The sequence below is a fragment of the Cervus elaphus genome, chromosome 7 (genome assembly GCF_910594005.1).
Source record: "Cervus elaphus chromosome 7, mCerEla1.1, whole genome shotgun sequence".
NCBI classification, from domain to species: domain Eukaryota; kingdom Metazoa; phylum Chordata; class Mammalia; order Artiodactyla; family Cervidae; genus Cervus; species Cervus elaphus.
The window spans coordinates 47,823,448-47,841,483 of NC_057821.1; the positions used below are offsets into that span (position 1 = coordinate 47,823,448).

Sequence of the window (18,036 nt, forward strand, 5' to 3'; positions counted from 1 at the left end):
CTCGTGATCCTGGAAGCTGAGAAGCCTGCCGACCTGCTCTGTGCAGATGGGGGCCCAGGAGAGCCGGTGGCGGAGGCACAGTCCAGGCCTGCAGGGTGAGGCCCCGTCAGGGACAGGAGAGCCGTGTCCGCCCCGCGCTCGGGCGGAGAGTGAACGCTCCCTGCGTCCACCGCGTCCTCAGGCCTCCCAGGCCGGGTGCTGCCACCCTCACTGGGAGCCCCGTCTGCTAACTCAGCCCGCTGAGTCCAGCTCTACCCTTTCTGGAAACATCCTCAGAGGCACTGCAGACACGCCTGCTCACCAACTATCGGGGCGTCCCGTGGCCCGGTCACACTGACACATACAGTGACCCATCGCAGCGCCCTTGGCAGTTACTCCCCTTTCTAGTGAAGGACCAGCACACTGAGCATCTGCCCCCGCCGCCTCCTTCCTCCTCACACACACACACCGCCCTCCTTCTCCTGATCACTCCCGTGAGCACACACACACACACACACCACCCACCTTCTGATCACTCCCGTGAGAACACACACACACCCCTTCTGATCACTCCCGTGAGAACACACACACACACACACACACACACCGCCCACCCTCTCCTGATCACTCCCGTGAGTGCACACACCCCCCACCTTCTGATCACTCCCGTGAGAACACACACACACACACCACCCACCCTCTCCTGATCACTCTCGTGAGCACACACACACACACACACACACACACCCCACCTTCTGATCACTCCCGTGAGAACACACACACACACACACACCACCCACCTTTTGATCACTCCTGAGAGAACACACACACACACCACCCACCACACCTTCTCCCGATCTTTCCCGTAAGAAGCCTGAAGGCTTCTTTCCGGAAGCATCAGGGGCAGACCGAGCTGACCACCTGTGAGAAGGGGAAGCCGCGGCCTGGGCGAGAGGAGGGTGCGGACGTGGGTGACCTCAGACCCTGCGGGCCTCATCCTCAGCTGAGCGATGGCGGACAGCGTCGAACGGGGGAGAAGCCCAGCCTCGCTCTCTCCCGGCCCTAGACCCTCGCAGCTCAGCATCAGGCCGCCCTGAGCCAGGACCGACCGGTGTTAGACCATGCTCCTCGATGTGCCAAGTGAGGCAGCTGCGTCTGAGCCCGACACCACCAGACGCCACGCTGAGGGAGAGACTGCTGTCCACACTCTCAACCACATCCCAGTACAGTGACGGGGCAAGGGGCGACATTACAGCCAAGGCCTGAGGGTCGTCCCTGAGCGCGCGAGGGTGGGGCGCTGGGTTCACACGGGGCCCCAGGGGGCCCCAGAGGCTCCATGGAGGTCTCCCGGGGCCTCCACGAGAGGAGTCATGCTCTGGGCAGCCTCCCACCCACCCAGACTTTGACTGGAGCAACCACTTTGATCAGCTTGACGTTTGGGGTGTGGTCAAAGCTGTTGTTTAAAAAAAAAAAAAGATTTTGGTTTTAAAGCTTAAAAATCTGTGATCTAGAGCAAAGGGCAGCCTAGAGCCCAGATCTGGCCCATCTCCTATTTTCAGAAATAAAATTAAATTGGAACTCGGTCCTGCTGGTGCATCCGTCACCCACGAACGCCCTGTGGTCCAAGAGCTGCATGGACTTGCTGAGATAGGAACCGTATGACCCACAAAGCCTCAAGATTTACCCTCTGGCCTCTTACAGAAAAAGGTTGCCAACCCCTGGTTTAGAGGAAAGACGTCTGGAGTTGGACGAGCTCGGATACCTGTGCGTCCACGCGTGAGTCACAATGCGGAGGAAGGACCAGCCCCCTTCACCACCCAGCGTCACCATCAAGGTTTCATTCCCTCAGCCACCAACTGCGGTGCAAACCCCTTTGCATGCTGGGGTTTACAGTGGGCAAGTGTGTCCCATGCCCTTCTCCCCACGCCCCCCTCCTCAAGGTGATTCACTGTGTGGAATGGATGCATAGCTTCACGGTTTCTTCTGCAGCCTGGTACCCGAGCTTGCATTTCTTATTAAAGAAGATTCCAAAAACGGGTGAGGCTACCCACTCCAGTATTCTTGGGCGTCCCTTGTGGCTCAGCTGGTAAAGAATCAGCCTACAATGCGGGAGACCTGGGTTCAATCCCTGGGTTGGGAAGATCCCCTGGAGAAGGGAATGGCTACCCACTCCAGTATTCTGGTCTGGAGAATTCCATGGACTGTGTAGTCTATGGGGTCGCAAAGAGTCAGACATGACTGAGCGACTTTCACACTCTCTTTTTCATTTTTCTTTCCAAAAACATGGGATCTGCCCTTGATTCTCTAACACGTTCCAGGTAGCACCTGTTCCGTCTGGCACCGCCTCTGCCTCACAGGGCTTTAGACCTGCTGAGTTCAAGGACAGTGAGCTCTCCACAGCCCTCCCCAAAGAGCAGCCCCTCCCTGCCAACCAGGCTCCTTACTGGGGAAGGGGGATTGTTTGCTCCCCTGCTGATGATGAGGCTAGGCTAGGTGGGCGTGATGGTTAATCTTATGCGTCAACATGGCTGAGCCCTCCCTGCCTGAGTGCTTGGTCGCTTCAGTCGTGTCCGACTCTCTGCGAGCCCCTGGACTGCAGCCCGCCAGGCTCCTCTGTCCATGGGATTCTCCAGGCAAGAATCCTGGAGTGGGTTGCCATGCCTTTCTCCAGGTTATCTTCCCGACCCAGGGACCGAACACATCTCCTTCATCTCCTGCATTGCAGGTGGATTCTTTACCACCGAGCCGGCAAGGAAGCCCCTGGCTGGGCTCTGGTACCCAGACAGTTGGTCAGACATTATTCTGGATGTTTCTGTGACGGTGCTCTGTGGGTCAGATTGACATTCGAATTTGCAGAGTTTTGCTGCTGTTGATTTTGCTGCGCTGAGTCTTTGTTGGAGTGTGTGGGCTTAGTTATCCCACAGCACACGTGGGACCTTAGTTCCCTGACCAGGGATCAAACCCATGTCCCCTGTGCTGGAGGGCAGACTCCCAAGCACTGGACCACCAGGGACATACCTGAAGTTTGTAGAGTATGAGGAAAGCAGATTTTCCTCCCAGGTAAGGACAGCCTTCATCCAGTCAAAGGCGCCCGTAGAGTAAAATCCTGACCTCCCTCTGCTGAGCAAGAAGGAATTCAGCCGATAGACGCCCTTGAACTTGGGCTGCAGCCTGGGCTCCTCCCTGGGGGTCCCGACCTGCCAGCCCGCCTTGCAGATTCTGAGCTTGCCAGAATCCATGGCAGTGTTAGCCAAGGCCTCAGAGTATATCCTTCTACACAGATATACACACAGCCTGTTGCTTGGAGAGCTCTGACCGATACCATGGGTAAACCAAGTTGGGCCTTCCGGTCCATCCACAACAGGTTCAACGCGGGGCAGAAGGCGGGAGGTCCAGAACATTCTCTGATCTGGGATGTCACGGGCAGGCACTTTCAGGGTCAGTGGGCAGTTGCACTGTTGCCATTAATAAGTCAGTACTTAGACCCCAACTGGGCCCCTGAAGTCTGCTTTCTGTCCAGTAGAAAGGAGGGCACCAGCAGTTGGCACCCTGAACCCAAACTGTTCATCACAGTCCATTTAAAAGGCACCTGAAACTCATTCAGAGGTGTACGTGGCCTTCTGGAAAAACAAGATCTTCTTTTCCAGAGATGTGTTGTTCAGTCACTCAGTCGTGTCCGACTCTTCGAGACCCCATGAACTGCAGCACGTCGGGCTCCCCACACTTCCAGAAATATGTGAATTTCCAAAAGAACAGCTTTTACTGGTTTTCCTACTGGTATTCTCTTCTTCCTTATAGTAATACTTCTGTGAATTTTCCATATATTCTTCAATTAGTAAGTATCGTTTTTGTGCGCAAAAAAGAAATATAAATTAACTAGGTTTCACTGCTTCCTGCCCTCCAAATCGCTGTCATTTTCCCCTTTTGTTTGATACTGAGATGACCCAAGTTATAAACTCAAGCTGCTGATCTTGGGCATTCATTTGTTCACGTGCTGATTCACTGGACACATTTTCACCCTGCGCCTCTGTGCCTGGATGTCCAGGCACTATAACAGGTGCTGGGCCCTCTGGAGTCAGCTGGACTGAGTTCACATCCCAGGTCTGCTCCTAATTTGCTGTGTGACCTCAGTCAAGTTATTTCATCATAAAACAGGAGCAACACTGGATGAAACGGACCAGCAAGTGAAGGGTTTGGGCAATCTGAGTGGCTGTAAGCTCTCAGTACAGGTCAGTTGTCACCATTACAGATTCTGAAAAGGAAACATCTTTGGTGGCAGGAGTTTCTGTTTCTTTCTTGTTTTAAAAAATAATGTTTTTTTTTTTTTTTTTCCTGGCTGTGCTGGGTCTTCGTTGCTGTTTGTGGGCTTTCTCTAGTTGCGGAGAGCAGGGGCTACTCTCCAGTTGCGGTCACTGGGGAGCATGGGCTCTAGGCAGGCAAGCTCAGTAGGTGGGGCGCACGGGCTTAGTTGCCCGGAGGCATGTGGGATCTTCCCGGACCAGAGATCGAACCCGTGTGCCCCGCATTGCAAGGAGGACCCTTAACCACTGGACCAGCAGGGAAGCCCTGTCGGCTGGTTTCTGTCTTCAGAGTGAAGGAGGAGATGATCAGACTGTCCTTTTGAGGGAAGCAAAGAAGATGTGGAGAAAGAGGGACATGAACGGGGTGGGGGCAAGACTGGACTCGGTGCACCCCTCGTGGCAGCGGGCTGGGGGTCTCGTGATGCTCTCCAGGGCAGGAGCAGAGGGAAGACGCGGATTAGTCTCGGCCGGGCCTCGCTTGGGTGTGATGCAAGGTCGTGGAAACCAGGGATGAGGGCAAGGGAGAGGGCTGTGTAACGGCAGAAACACACAGGAGTGCAGTGACCCCCCAGTTTCTACGTGGCAGTCCGCAACCTTTTTCACACCAGGGACCAGTTATGTGGAAGACAATTGCTCCACAGATGGAGGGCGGTGGGATAGTCTGGGGATGATTCAGGCACACTACAGGCATTGTGCACTTTATTTCTATTGTTACATCAGCTCCACCTCAGATCGTCAGCTTTAGATCGCAGAGGCTGGGGACCCGTGCAGCAGAGAGGACGCCAGACTGTTACATAACCAGAAGCAGCCTCCCCCTGGCTCAGGGCACAAGGAATGCAGCACCCGTGTGTTTTTCAAACGGAACCCAGCTCAGGCTGCAGCACTCCAGATTAGCAGGAAGTTCAACATCTCCGGCTTGCGGCTTCCCGCCAGCCTCCCAGCATTGTCCAAAACCCCACATGCTTATTAGCATCTCCAAGGCCAGTCCCGTCCAGTCACGAAAAGTGAAAGCAGACAAATGCCCTCGGGGCTGAAGGAAGCCCCCTGAACTCAGCTGCTCCGGAATGAGTTGCCCTGGCCAGGCCTCGGGCTTCACGAGAGCTACTAGCAGGTCTCGTGTTTTGATTCAGGGCAATCACTGATGAACTGATGCTGCTGTGGGCTTCAATCACGCGTGCTAAGTCACCTCAGTCATGCCTGACTCTGTGCGACCCCACGGACTGTAGCCGCCAGGCTCCTCTGTCCACGGGATCCTCCAAGCAAGAATACTGGAGTGGGTTACCGTGCCCTCCTCCAGGGGATCTTCCTGATCGAACCCATGTCTCTTGCATCTCCTGCATTAGCAAGCAGTTCTTTACCACCAGCACCACCTGGGAAGCCCACTGTGGGCTTCACGATGGAGCAATTCTTCACACAGAATCCCACTTTCCAAGGGTCTCTACCCCAAACCAGCCCAGACTCCCCAACCATGTCCCACTGTAGACATGACCCAAATCCAGCAGAGAGGTGTCCCCACCCAACAGGACTTCAGACCATCTTCTCCCCCATGACACCCTGGATCATCCCATTGAGTCCGGTCCCTATCCCCTCATGACCAGTGGCCCCAGGAAGGCCTTGGAGGGATCTGTCTCTTGACGTGCCTCATCAGGGACCTTCCCAATCAGTAAAATCCAAGTAACATGCAACCTCAGAAGGGAAAAGCTGGGGGCTTCCCTGGTGGCTCATGGGTGAAGAATCCGCCTGCTAATGCAGGGGACACGACTTTGACCCCTGATTCTGAAGTCGATCCACATGCCTGGAGCTACTGAGCCTGGGCTCCAGAGCCTGGGAGCCGCAGTGAGAGAGACCGCTGCAGTGAGAGAGACCACCGCAGTGAGAAGCCCCCAAGCCACGAGGAGAGCAGCCCCCTGCTCTCTGGAACTGGAGAAAATGCCCTCACGGCAGCAAAGACCCAGAACTGCCAAAAATAAAGTAACTCAAATTTTAAGAAAAGGGAAAGACTGGAGTTTCTCTTTCCTTCCTCATGGGACGTTCCTTATCTTCCTACAACTTGGAGACCAGAGGGATGGGTGACTTCAATCAAGTCACCACGAAGGCCTGCCCTACCCCATCCGCCCAGGGCAGAAAAATAATTGGCAATGGTGACTTCTCTCTGTGGGCAAAAATAAAACTAAAAGTTGATTAAGACTCAGCAATAACAAGCAATGCCACTGAAGAATGGACCAGAGGCCTGAACAGACACCTCACCAAAGAAGGCATACGGATGGCAAGTAAGCACACGAAAAGATGCTCATTACGCCAGTGAAATGCAAGTTAAAACAGTAAGACACCACTGCATGCCTTTTAGAACAGCCAGAATCCAGAACACTGACAACACCAAATGCAGGAGGATATGGAGCAACAGGGACGCTGGTTTGCTGCTGGTGGAAATGCAAAACGGTACACACACTTTAGAAGGCAGTTTGCTTGTTTCTTACAAACTAAGCATAATCTTACTATACAATCCAGCAATCATGTTCCTCGGTGTTTACCTCAAGAAGTTGAAAACTGGTCCACACAAAAACCTGCTTGCAATGTTTATAGCAGCTTTATTCATAATTGCCAAAATCTGGAAGCCACCAAGCTGTTCTTCCATAAGTGAACGGATTAAAAAAAAAAAACTGTAATACATCCAGATAATGGAATATCATTCAGCACTAAAAATAATTGAGCTGTCAAGCTTTGAAAGGATATGGAAGAACCCTAAATGCCTATTCCTAAGTGAAAGAAGACAATCTGAAATGGCCACGTTATATAATCCCAACTATACAACATATGGAAAAGGCAAAACCATGGAGACAGTAAAAGGCTCGGGAGTTGCTCAGGGATAGAGGGAAAGGAAATGGCAAGCCACTCCGGTATTCTTGCTTGGAAAGTCCCGTGGACAGAGGAGCCTGGTGGGCTGCAGTCCATGGGGTCTCAAAGAGCCGGACACGACTGAGGGACTAAACCACCACCGGAGGGGTGGGAGGACTAGGTAAGCACCGCCTTGGTCTTGGAACTTAGGCTTTACACTCGAAGCCTTTACACAGACGAAGTGTAACAGTTTAGTCACTCAGCAAAGCCAGGGACCCTTAGCTCCTCCTTCAGGCTGTTGATAACATTCTGAGCCAGATCCTGTGAGCTGTCTGCAGACACTGGAGCCCTCCCGGGGGAGGAAGATGACCGCATGATGACAAAGTGGAAGCCGTGACCTAAGCCGCGCCACGTCACACAGTTCCAAGAACTGGTCTCAAAGAGGTGGGAACAAACCCTGGAACTGAAGATTAACTGTCCTTCAAACCACCAAGATGACGCTGATCAGACCAGCGCATGGCTGATTCCAAGCTGACGGTGCTGGCCTGCTCCCTCCCACCGCCCGAACAACCCTGAGACTCTCCTTTGAAAGCTCCCATCCCCTGAGCAGCAAGTCCGAGTAGGTTCTGGGATAGGAGTCCACCTTCTCCCCGGGGGTTGCCAGCCTCGGAAATGAAGCAATCTTTCATTTCCTACTTGAGTACCGGCTCGAAAGCGGCGAGCAGCCAGACCTGGGTTTGGTAACAAGAGGAGTTTTAGGGATGTAAAAATACTCTATAGGATAATGATGGATACGTGTCATCATACAGATGGTCCCTGACTTATGATGGGTCAATACAGTTTTTCAAGTTTACAGTGACAGGAAAGCAATACACGTTCAGTAGAAACATGCTTCACATTTTGAGCTTTGGTCTTTTTCTGGGTTAGGGATACACAGTGTGATCCTTTCAGGATGCTCAGTTCAGTTCAGTCGCTCAGTCGTGTCCGACTCGTTGCGACCCCATGGATGCTGGGCAGAGGCAACTCCTCGTCAGCCATGTGATCACAAGGGTAAACAACCCAAATGATACACTTGGACCATTTCAAACCCGGACAAGCACTCTGTTCTTCACTTTCAGTACAGTACCCAGTACGTTACATGAGATACTTGATGCTTTATTAGAGAATAGGTTTTGCGGTAATTTTACCCAACTGTAGACGTTTGTGGTAAAGAATCTGACTGCCAGTGCAGGAGATGCAGGAGATGTGGGTTTCATCCCTGGGTCAGGAAGATCCCCTGGAGAAGGAAATGGCAACCTACTCCAGTATTGTTGCCTGGAGAATCCCAGGGACGGGGGAGCCTGGTGGGCTACAGCCCACTGGGTCGCAAAGAGTTAGACATGACTGAGCAACCAACACTTTCACTTGAGATCCCTATTCGATGTGTAGGGGTGATACCAAGTCGGGAATTCAGGGGCAAAGGCTGGAGTGGCCAACGTGTGAAGGGTACTGAATGTGGAGGGACTGATGAGATGGTCTGGGGAGTGGATGGAGACAGGAAGAGGTGGGGAGAGTGAGCCAGGGGCATCCCAGCGCTCAGAGCCAGAGATAAGGAAGGAACCATACTGCACGCCAGGAAGGGGTGGCCTGTGACCCAGGAGGGAGACGCAGGGGAGGGGGGGTCTGGGAAGTGTGGAACATGTTTCCAGAAGGGGCCCAGCAATGATGGCATCTCTACTTGGTCAAGATGAGGACTGAGACTGGGCCACTGGATTGGGGAATCAAAGTCACCTGTGGCCCTGATCCAGCAGTTTAGGAGAAGGGTTAGCAGCAAACGCCTGATCTCAAAGGGATCCAAGATAGGATAAGAGGAAGAAAAGAGGGCAGCAAGTATAGAAAACTCTTCTGGGGACTTCCCTGGTGGCTCAGACGGTAAAGCATCTGCCTACAATGCTGGAGACCCGGGTTTGATCCCTGGGTCGGGAAGATCCCCTGGAGAAGGAAATGGCAACCCACTCCAATACTCTTGCCTGGAGAATCTCATGGATGGAGGAGTCTGGTGGGCTACAGTCCATGAGGTTGCAAAGAGTTGGACATGACTGAGCGACTTCACTTTCACTTTCTGGAGTAGTTAAGACTCCCTCCTTTCTATGCAGGGGCTGTTGGTTTGACCAGGGGAACGAAGATTCCCATTTGCCATACGTGAGGTCAAAAAAGAGGAAAGAAAGAAAACTCTTTTGTAGAGGTTTGCACCAAGGAGAACAGAGAAACTGGTGGTACCTAGAGAGAAGTCTAGGATTAACGTAAGGAATCTGGGTTTTTTTCTTGGTTTGGTTTTGTTTGATTTTAAGATGATGATCAATCAGCAAATTTGGGTGCTGAAGAAAATGAGTCAATAAAGAACTGACAATATCACATAGAAGTAATATTTTTAGGTTGAGCACGAGAGAAACTCCTCCACTGCAACAGTAGAGATGATCAGGCTTTTAGAAGTTATTTTAACCCTGGGAGTTTCTTTACAACTTTTTGCCATAAGGTGGCAGTAGACGGCTTTGCATCAACCCAACAATCCTTAAAGAACACCTTGGAGAAAATGGCAAATTTGAAGTCGATTTCAATTTTTGTTGTTGTTTTAAAGACTCGCCAGGGGTTCTAAAGGACCACACTGGAACCTCCTCAGGCCTCCAGCCTCTTCTTGAATAACATCTTCTTGGTCAGTCTTTACCTTTCCAATTGCACCTTCCGTAGGTCCCAAGGCTCTCTAGAGAAGGTGATACTCACTCAGACTCAAAGGATGCTTGTTGCTATCCAGGGAAGAGCATGGGGGACGGTAACTGCCAGGTGATTGGTTACCCAGGCAACCACAGCTGGGATGGATTTCAGAAAGAGGCTGAGGGCAGAAAGCACTAGGAGGGGACGGTGGCAGCAGTCTAGCTAGAGATGCTTGCCCTGGGACTAGAGCAGGACACTCAATATGGAAAGGACAAGTTGTTGTTCAGTTGCTCAGTCTTGTCCAACTCTTTGCAATCCCATGGACTGCAGCATGCCAGGCTTCCCTGTCCTTCACCATCTCCTGGAGTTTGCCCAAGTTCATGTCCATCCAACCATCTCATTCTCTGTCATCCCCTGCCCTCAATTTATCCCAGCATCAGAGTCTTTTCCAATGAGTCGAGGCTCTTCACATCAGGTGGCCAAAGTATTGGAGCTTCTGCTTCAGCATCAGTCCCTTCAATGAATATTCAGTATTGACTCGTTTGACCTCCTTGCAGTCCAAGGAGAGGACAAGAGGGCTTAGCATATACTTAGTAGGTGATAGGTATCAGAAAAGGGAGACCTGGAGACTGGTTCTCAGGTTATCACAAGTGAACAAGAGGATGCTGGTGTGAACTGAAGGCAGAGGACCAGAACGTGAGAAGCACAGCCAATTTCAAGGGAAGGTGATGACAGGTTTGGACTGCGGGATCTGAAATACGTGGAAAGTATTAGGGGAGGTGTGCAGGTTTACACACAACCACGGTGCCTGCAAGAGGGCTAGGCGGAAGTCACCAGCTACTGTGAACACAGTCAAAGCACAAGCAAACTGGTTACGGTCAACATGGTTAGAACCTGAGAGTGGGTGACATCTGCTGGACAGAGACTATGGGATGAGAAAGAACATCCACACTGAGAATCATCAACATCTAAGGTGAGCAGAGGACAAAATTCTCTCCAGAGGAAAGATGTGCAGTTGGAATCCTGGCAGTCGTAAGTTTCAAAAAGGAGGCTGTATTAGTCTGCTCTATATGTTTGTCGTTCCGTCATGTTCGACTCTTTGCAACCCCACGGGCTCTAGCCCTCCAGGTTCCTCTGCCCATGGAATTCTTCAAGTAGCCATTCCCTTCTCCAGGGCATCTTCCTGACCCAGGGATCGAACCTGGGTCTCCCTCATCGCAAGCATATTCTTTATCATCTGAGCCACCGGGGAAGACCTGCTATGGGGCTGCAATAGTGAAGTACCTCATGCTGGGTGGCTAAAACATGAAAAACTGATTTTTCTCATGTTTCTGGAGGTTGGAAGTCCAAAAGCAAGGTGGATGGCAGAGATGGTTGCACCTGAGGCTCTCTCCTTGGCTTGTAGATGGCAACTTCTCTCTCTGTGTTTTCATGGTTGTCCCTCTGGGTGTGTCTGCGCCCTCTTCTCCTTTTCTCATAAAGACAGCAGTCATCTCAGGTTGGCTCACCCGCGTGACCTCATTTTAATTGTCTCTTGAAAGCTTTTGTCTCCAAGTAAATAACCATCACAATCTGAAGCACTAAGGGTTAGCACTTCAGCATATGAATTTGGGAGGACACGGTTCAGACCACTGCAGTGGGTTTCATAGAGTCAAACACAGAACAAACACCCAGTAATTCAAAGCTGTAAAGTGTCCTTCGGGGGTTTAGTTGTTAAGTCGTATCTGACTCTTCTGACCCCAAGGGCTGTAGCCCACCAGGCTCCTCTGTCCATGGGATTTGCCAGGCAAGAATACAGGAGTGGGTTGCCATTTCCTTCTCCAGGGGATCTTCCCAACTCAGGAATCGAACCAGGGTCTTCTGCATTGCAGGCAGATTATTTACCAATTGAGTTACCAAAGTGTCCTTTGGGTTTGGTGAAGCAGAGGTCATGGTTGACCTCAGTGCTGCTTGCTGAAGCCAGAGGACCGTGGGTTATGAAGGTCTGAAGCGGAAATAAATAGTTTTGGGGAAACGTGGATGAATGCATATCCTTAGAGAGTTTGGAAGAGGGGATACTTTTTTCTTTTCAGCCACACCACGAGTCATGTGGGATCTTAGTTCCTCAACCAAGGATTGAACCTGTGACCCTTGCAGTGGACATGGAGTCCTAACCACTGGACCACCAGGGAAGTCCCTGGAGGAGGAACTACTAATATCTCTGCCTGCTTTTCTCATTTGGAAAGCAAAGTATAAGGATTTGACACCAAATAAATGAAGTATTATGACTATTATGATCTCTAGAGTAGAATAATTTCATTTATTGAGCACTTTTTCTGTGCTAGAAAAATTCACTTTAATCCTTCCATTCAATCCTTCCTAAATCTCTAGAGATCATAATAGTCATAATACTTCATTTAATACTGCAAACTTTTGCTTTCCCTTCACCTTCCTTGATTCAAGTCATTCATTGGCCGTGATTAAGGAGTTTCTTAACCAATAAAGGTAATTTTAAGATGAATAGAAACTTTCCTGGAAAATTAGCTAGTATTTGTGAAATTTAGAATAATGCCAGGCATAATTAGGTTATATGTGCTGGGTACTCACCTAGGTTCTTTGAAGGTACTGTATTAACTCACTTAATCCTTATGTTAACAATCCTACTGCTGCTCCTGGCTTATATTGGGGGAAATAGAGGCCCAGAGAGACAAGAAACTTTCCCAAGGTAACACAGCTAGCAAACAGAGCTAGAGTCCAAACCCAGACTTTTAATGCCTTTAAGTGGCCGGAAAGAGGCTATTGAAGATGTGGGTACCCATTTGTGATGGTTAGTTTTATGTGTCAACTTGGCTGGGCTATGATATCCAATTGATTGGTCAGACATCAGTTGAGGTGTTGTGTAAAAAGGTTTTCTTTTAAAGATGTGATTTACATTTAAATCAGTAGATTTTGAATAAAGCAGGCAGCAGACAAATTCCGCCTGCGTTTCCAGCCTGAGGACTCAAGACTGCTGCATTGCCAGCCTGCCCCGCGATTTTCAGATCTGCCAGTTCCAAAACCCTGTGGGAGTCAACTCCTGAAAGTAAGTGCCTTCCTCTCTCCTTCTGTGTCTTTCCTAGTGGTCTGTTTCTCTGTTCTCTAGCCTGAGCACCTTCACTCAAACACACGCGATAAATCTTGCCAAGGTCTGCAATATGGCCCTGGGAGTGAAGGGCCACCAGCTCAAAGGAAGAGCTTGACAGGGGGAGTTAGGGAAGGACTCCGTGGGGAAGGGCTCCCCTTGGCTCCCTTGGACCCAGACAGCCTGGCTCCTGCCCAGCGGAAGAAAAGGTGCTGGGGAGGATGGGAGGCAGCTCTGACGGAAGCACTGGTGGGGGGTGGGGGGCTGGTGAGGGGAGGGAAATGTGTGCAGTTCAAGGGCAGTAAAGAAAACCTCCTTTCCAACCACGGCCCCGCAGGATGGCTCCCGCAAAGAAGGGCGGCAAGAAGAAGAAGGGCTGGTCCGCCATCAACGAGGTGGTGACAAGGGAATACACCATCAACATTCACAAGCGCTTCCATGGAGTGGGTTTCAAGAAGCGTGCCCCTAGGGCACTCAAAGAAATCTGGAAGTTTGCCATGAAGGAGATGGGAACTCCGGACGTGCGCATTGACACCAGGCTCAACAAGGCCGTCTGGGCCAAAGGAATCAGGAATGTCCCATACCGGATCCGTGTGCGGTTGTCCAGAAAATGTAATGAAGACGAAGACTCGCCAAACAAGCAATACTCTTTGGTTACCTATGTGCCCGTCACCACCTTCAAAAATCTACAGACAGTCATTGTGGACCAGAACTAATTGCTGATGGTCCAATAAAGTTATTGAACTGCCAAAAAAAGAAAAAAAAGAAAACCTGACCTCAGCAACCTGGGAAGTCCTCCTGGGGCTTGGGAACCAGTCTTTCAATACGTTCATTACTTTCATCTTTCTTTCTTTCTCCCGCGTCATTTTTGTCAGCTTTTTTGAGACATACTCTCTAAACAATAAAATCCCCCAGTTTTACGTATAAAGTGTGATGAGCTGTGACACGTGGTTGCCATCGCCACAGCCACGACACTGAGCGTTTCCAGCTCTCACCAAAGCTCCCTCGGGTCCCCTGGCTGTTGGTCCTGGCCTTCCCTGCCCCCTGGCTAGCACTCTGGTTTCTGCCACTGTGGTTTCGCTTTGTAGAGAATTTCAAATACTGGAATCATCCATTGCAAACGTTCTCTTGCATCGAAGCTGCTTTCACTTTGCATTATGCATTTGAGCTTCATCCACGTGGTGACTTGCATCAGTAATTCATTCAGCTTGCTGAATGAATATCCAGACGATGAATATCCATTACTGTACGGATGGACTGTGAGCCTTTGACCAGTGGCACATTTGAATTGTTTCCAGTTCTTGTCTATTATGAGTAAAGTTGCTGTGAGCCGTCAAGTACAGGCCTTTGTGTGGACATGTGTTTTCACTTCTTTGGGTAAATACCCTAGCAGTGGGATTGCTGGATCGTGTGGTAAGCATACACTTTACTTTGTAAAAAAAACAAAAAAAAAAAAACAAAAAAACTGCCAAACTGTGTTCCTAGAGTGGCTGTATATGATTTTAGCTTACAATAAGGGGAGAAAGGAGAAGAAATATACCTTGCTGTTTAGCCAAAAAAAAAAAAAAAATCAACCCCTCAAAAAAAGGCTTACAAGGGGGAAAAGCAGTTTGGAATTAACAGTGGGTTGCATGTCTGCATGCTACTCCTTTCCAGGGACCACAAAATCATGAGCGGCCGGTATCCTGACTTCTGCACATTAACATAATATGAGATGGGCATGACTATTCTCAGACCTCAAAATCAAGCACACTAGTGTGTGTGCACTCAGTCGTGTCTGACTCTTTGCAACCCCATGGACTGTAGCCTTCCAGGCTCCTCTGTCCATGGAATTCTTCAGGCAAGAAGGCTGCAGTGGGCTGCCATTCCCTCCTCCAGGGGATCTTCCCAACCCAGGGCTCGAATCCACGTCTCTTGGGTCTCCTGGATTGGCAGGCAGATTCTTTACCACTGTGCCACCTGGGAAGCCATCAAGTACACTAGGTAAAATGGATTTAAAAAAAAATTTTAGATCAAATAAATTTCAACTTGGTAGCCACATTCCCTGGGTTGGAGGGGATCTCGACCTCTGTCCTTCAGAAGGTGCTCTTTTCATCTTCAGGGAAGTAAAAAGGTGGCAAAGTCTTCCCTGGACCAAGGCAAAGGGCTGGGTCACCAGCACCCCTGGGACAGCAAGTGACCAGTCCCCAGGTCACTTGCCTGCACTGGTGAGTCTTGAGGATATTTTTTGCCAGTCTTAGAGGATTGACGAGAGGAAGCCCTTGTTGGTCTGAGTAATTTCCAAGTGTCGAGTGCCTTGATACTCCTATGAAATTCTTGGGGCACAGGGATGTTTGACCAGGCCAGGGATCCTGTGCCCTGCTCTTCTGAGACGTCAACTCCCCCAAGGCAGGACATCCCAAAGAACAAGCCTTGGAGGTCACGTCTCCTTTCCACCCAAGTCCCTGGAGAAGGGCATGGCAACCCACTGTAGTATTCTTGCATGGGGAACCCCAAGGACAGAGGAGCCTGACGGGCTACAGTGCATGAGGTGGCAGAGAGTCAGACACGACTGAGTGACTAACAGTTTCACTTTCACTTTTCCACCCAAGTTACCTGTAGCTCCTTGAAGAAGAGAAAGAAAGCCACAAAGAAGGGGAAAAAATACTTTAAAACATCCTGCAAAGAGAGTCACGTTTGTTAATGTGGTGAGTAGTAACTCATGTTTTCAAAGATGACAAAATGAACACACGAAACTACTAGACATATTGATACCAAATGAAAAAGGATTAATGAACCTTTTTTCCACATTCTGCCTTTGAGATGAAGATATGTCCTAGGAGACCCCCCCCCCCAACCCCCTGGGAGACTTTGAGTTTGCTCCCCAGAATCAATTAGCTGCTTCCCTGGGGGAAGCTGAGGGGGGAGGTGAAGACGGGTACCCGCTCCTGGGAGTGGGTGGGGGGTCCTGTTCTCAGCTGAGCTGGACTACGGGGCTTCTCTCCCCAGGAGATGTATCCTTTTTCAAATTTTTCTTTTCTGATGCGGACCATTTTTATTGATTTTGTTACAGTATTGTTTCTATTTTATGCTTTGGGTTTTTGGCTTCCAGGCATGTGGAATCTTAGCTTCCCGACCAGAGATAAAACCTACACCGCCTGCCTTGGAAGGCGAAGTCTTAACCACTGGACCACCAGGGGCGTCCCCTGGATGTGTCCTTTTAATCTCAGATGCTCAAGTTTTTTCTTGCCACAGAAAGGAAAAGCCAGACTCAGGTGGAGAGGGTGAGGAAACCACAGGCGCCCACATGGCGAGCCTGCACTGTGCGTCCCCGGAGGCTAACCCAAATCCAAGCTCTCGGCGACTGGGAGTCCCGCCAGTGAGGCTGTCTCCACAGACACGCACTAGGTGCTCTGCCAGCCACCGCGGATCGCTGGCAGTGGGACAGCCCCTGCCCACCCCCTGGTCAAGTGATTTTCAAGGGGGCCTGGGTGTCATTAGCTGGAGCATCTGACTCCACTCCAACTGCTGGTGTCAAGGGAACCATCACTTCCATTTTGCCAGATCTAATGACAGGGTCCAGGGCTCACCCCCAGAAGCCCCCCCACCCCATGATTCCCCAGCTCATCCTGTAGATGAGCCTTCCTCCTAGTGAAGGAGGAAGCAGACAGAACAGGCTCCCTCTTGAAAGCAGGACTCCGTCTTGGGCTGGACTGTGGACTCTGAGCTCTATGCCCAGTATCTATGGAAACAACACACCAACTGGAAAACCAGGTCCCCAGATGGAAGAGCCCCAGGGCTCGTACCTAGACTCTCCGTCACCTAAAAGATTACCCTAATTATCTGTGTAACGGAATAGAGTCATACATTCTATTATGCTTATTGGGGTATGACCACAGGCCTATTGATACGTGTCCACTGTTAACTACCTAGGCTTAAGGCATATGAATCACGGGTTAACTTTGATTGTATCTTTCTTTTCCTTTGTCCAGACTAGTTTCAGGGAATTTGGGGAGGTGGGTTTAGGTACATACACTTAGGGTATATAAGGTTTTCACATAAACTCATCGGGGTCCTTGGCTAAGAGGAGACTCTGCCTTGGGCCTGCGGCTATAATAAACTGCACTCCATCATCTGCATTGTCCTTCTGAGTGAGTTTGTTTCCCGGAACGCATGGCTACAACACTAGCTCACCCTCTTCTCCTGGCTTCCTGACAGCACCTGGTTTTTCTGCCTTTGCCTCTGGCCACTCTTTCTCCCTGCTGGCTGCTAGCCCCCACCAGACCTCTCAGGGGCGGCATCGGTCAGCTCAGCCCTCCCCCTCCGTGTCCTGAGGACCCACCTTTAGGTCACCTGCTGGAGCTCCGGCTCCGCCCTGAGCACCCTCTCTTCCACCGCCCTCCAGTTTGGAGACCACTGCTCTCATCTGCGGAGATTTCACCAACTCATCCCTCCCAGACCCCGTTTCTGGAAGGGTGGAGTCAGGCGTTGCTGGGCAACAGGACGGAGTGGCTCAACTGTTTTTTGGCTACTCTTTCCTTACCTCTATTAACCATCAGCTCTTCCCTTTGTTGACTGTAGCTGGCAATTTTTGCTGACTCATTATCCGTTGTTTGGGTCACACAACTAGGTTTTGGAGGAAGGAGGGTTTTGAGGTTGAAATTGACAGAGGGAAGTTCAGAGGTCAGAAAGTCAATGAACTTTAATTTTTTACTTGAAAAGCTCATTACAGATAATGATACAACAGAATACAACAGAAACATAATTTCCCTATCTGTAATTTTCCTTCCCAGGCCGTACCACAGTTTATATTTATTGCATATATTTGGGAACTTGTGTTTTAATGTGTCCTCCATTAGAGACTCCATCAAGGACCTGTTGTATAGCACAGTGAACTGTACTGAGAACTTCGTAATAGCCTGTAAGGCAAACCAGTCCTGGCTCTGTGGCTCAGATGGTAGAGAGTCTGCCTGCAATACAAGAGACCCGGGTTTGATCCCTGGGTCAGGAAGATTCCCCTGGAGAAGGAAATGGCAACCCACTCCAGTATTCTTGCCTGGAAAATCCCATGGATGGAGGAGCCTGGCAGGCTACAGTCCATGGGGTCACAAAGAGCTGGACACGACTGAGCGACTTTTCCCTGAGTAAGGG

The 18,036-nt window shown here is 50.4% G+C and overlaps 1 protein-coding gene across 1 annotated transcript; it reads left to right on the forward strand.

The window, feature by feature from the left end:
• The first annotated feature begins 1,263 nt into the window (after positions 1 to 1,263).
• On the forward strand, positions 1,264 to 13,774 carry LOC122697618 (60S ribosomal protein L31-like). The gene is made up of 2 exons (XM_043908589.1): positions 1,264 to 1,268; positions 13,244 to 13,774. Exon 2 carries the CDS (start codon positions 13,245 to 13,247, stop codon positions 13,620 to 13,622), a length of 378 nt encoding a protein of 125 aa, XP_043764524.1. The 5' UTR covers positions 1,264 to 1,268; position 13,244; the 3' UTR covers positions 13,623 to 13,774.
• Positions 13,775 to 18,036: the final 4,262 nt, after the last annotated feature.

What these genes read in the sequence shown, in the direction of transcription:
- LOC122697618 (XM_043908589.1), top strand. Translation starts at nt 13,245, where the DNA reads ATGGCTCCCGCAAAGAAGGGCGGCAAGAAGAAGAAGGGCTGGTCCGCC.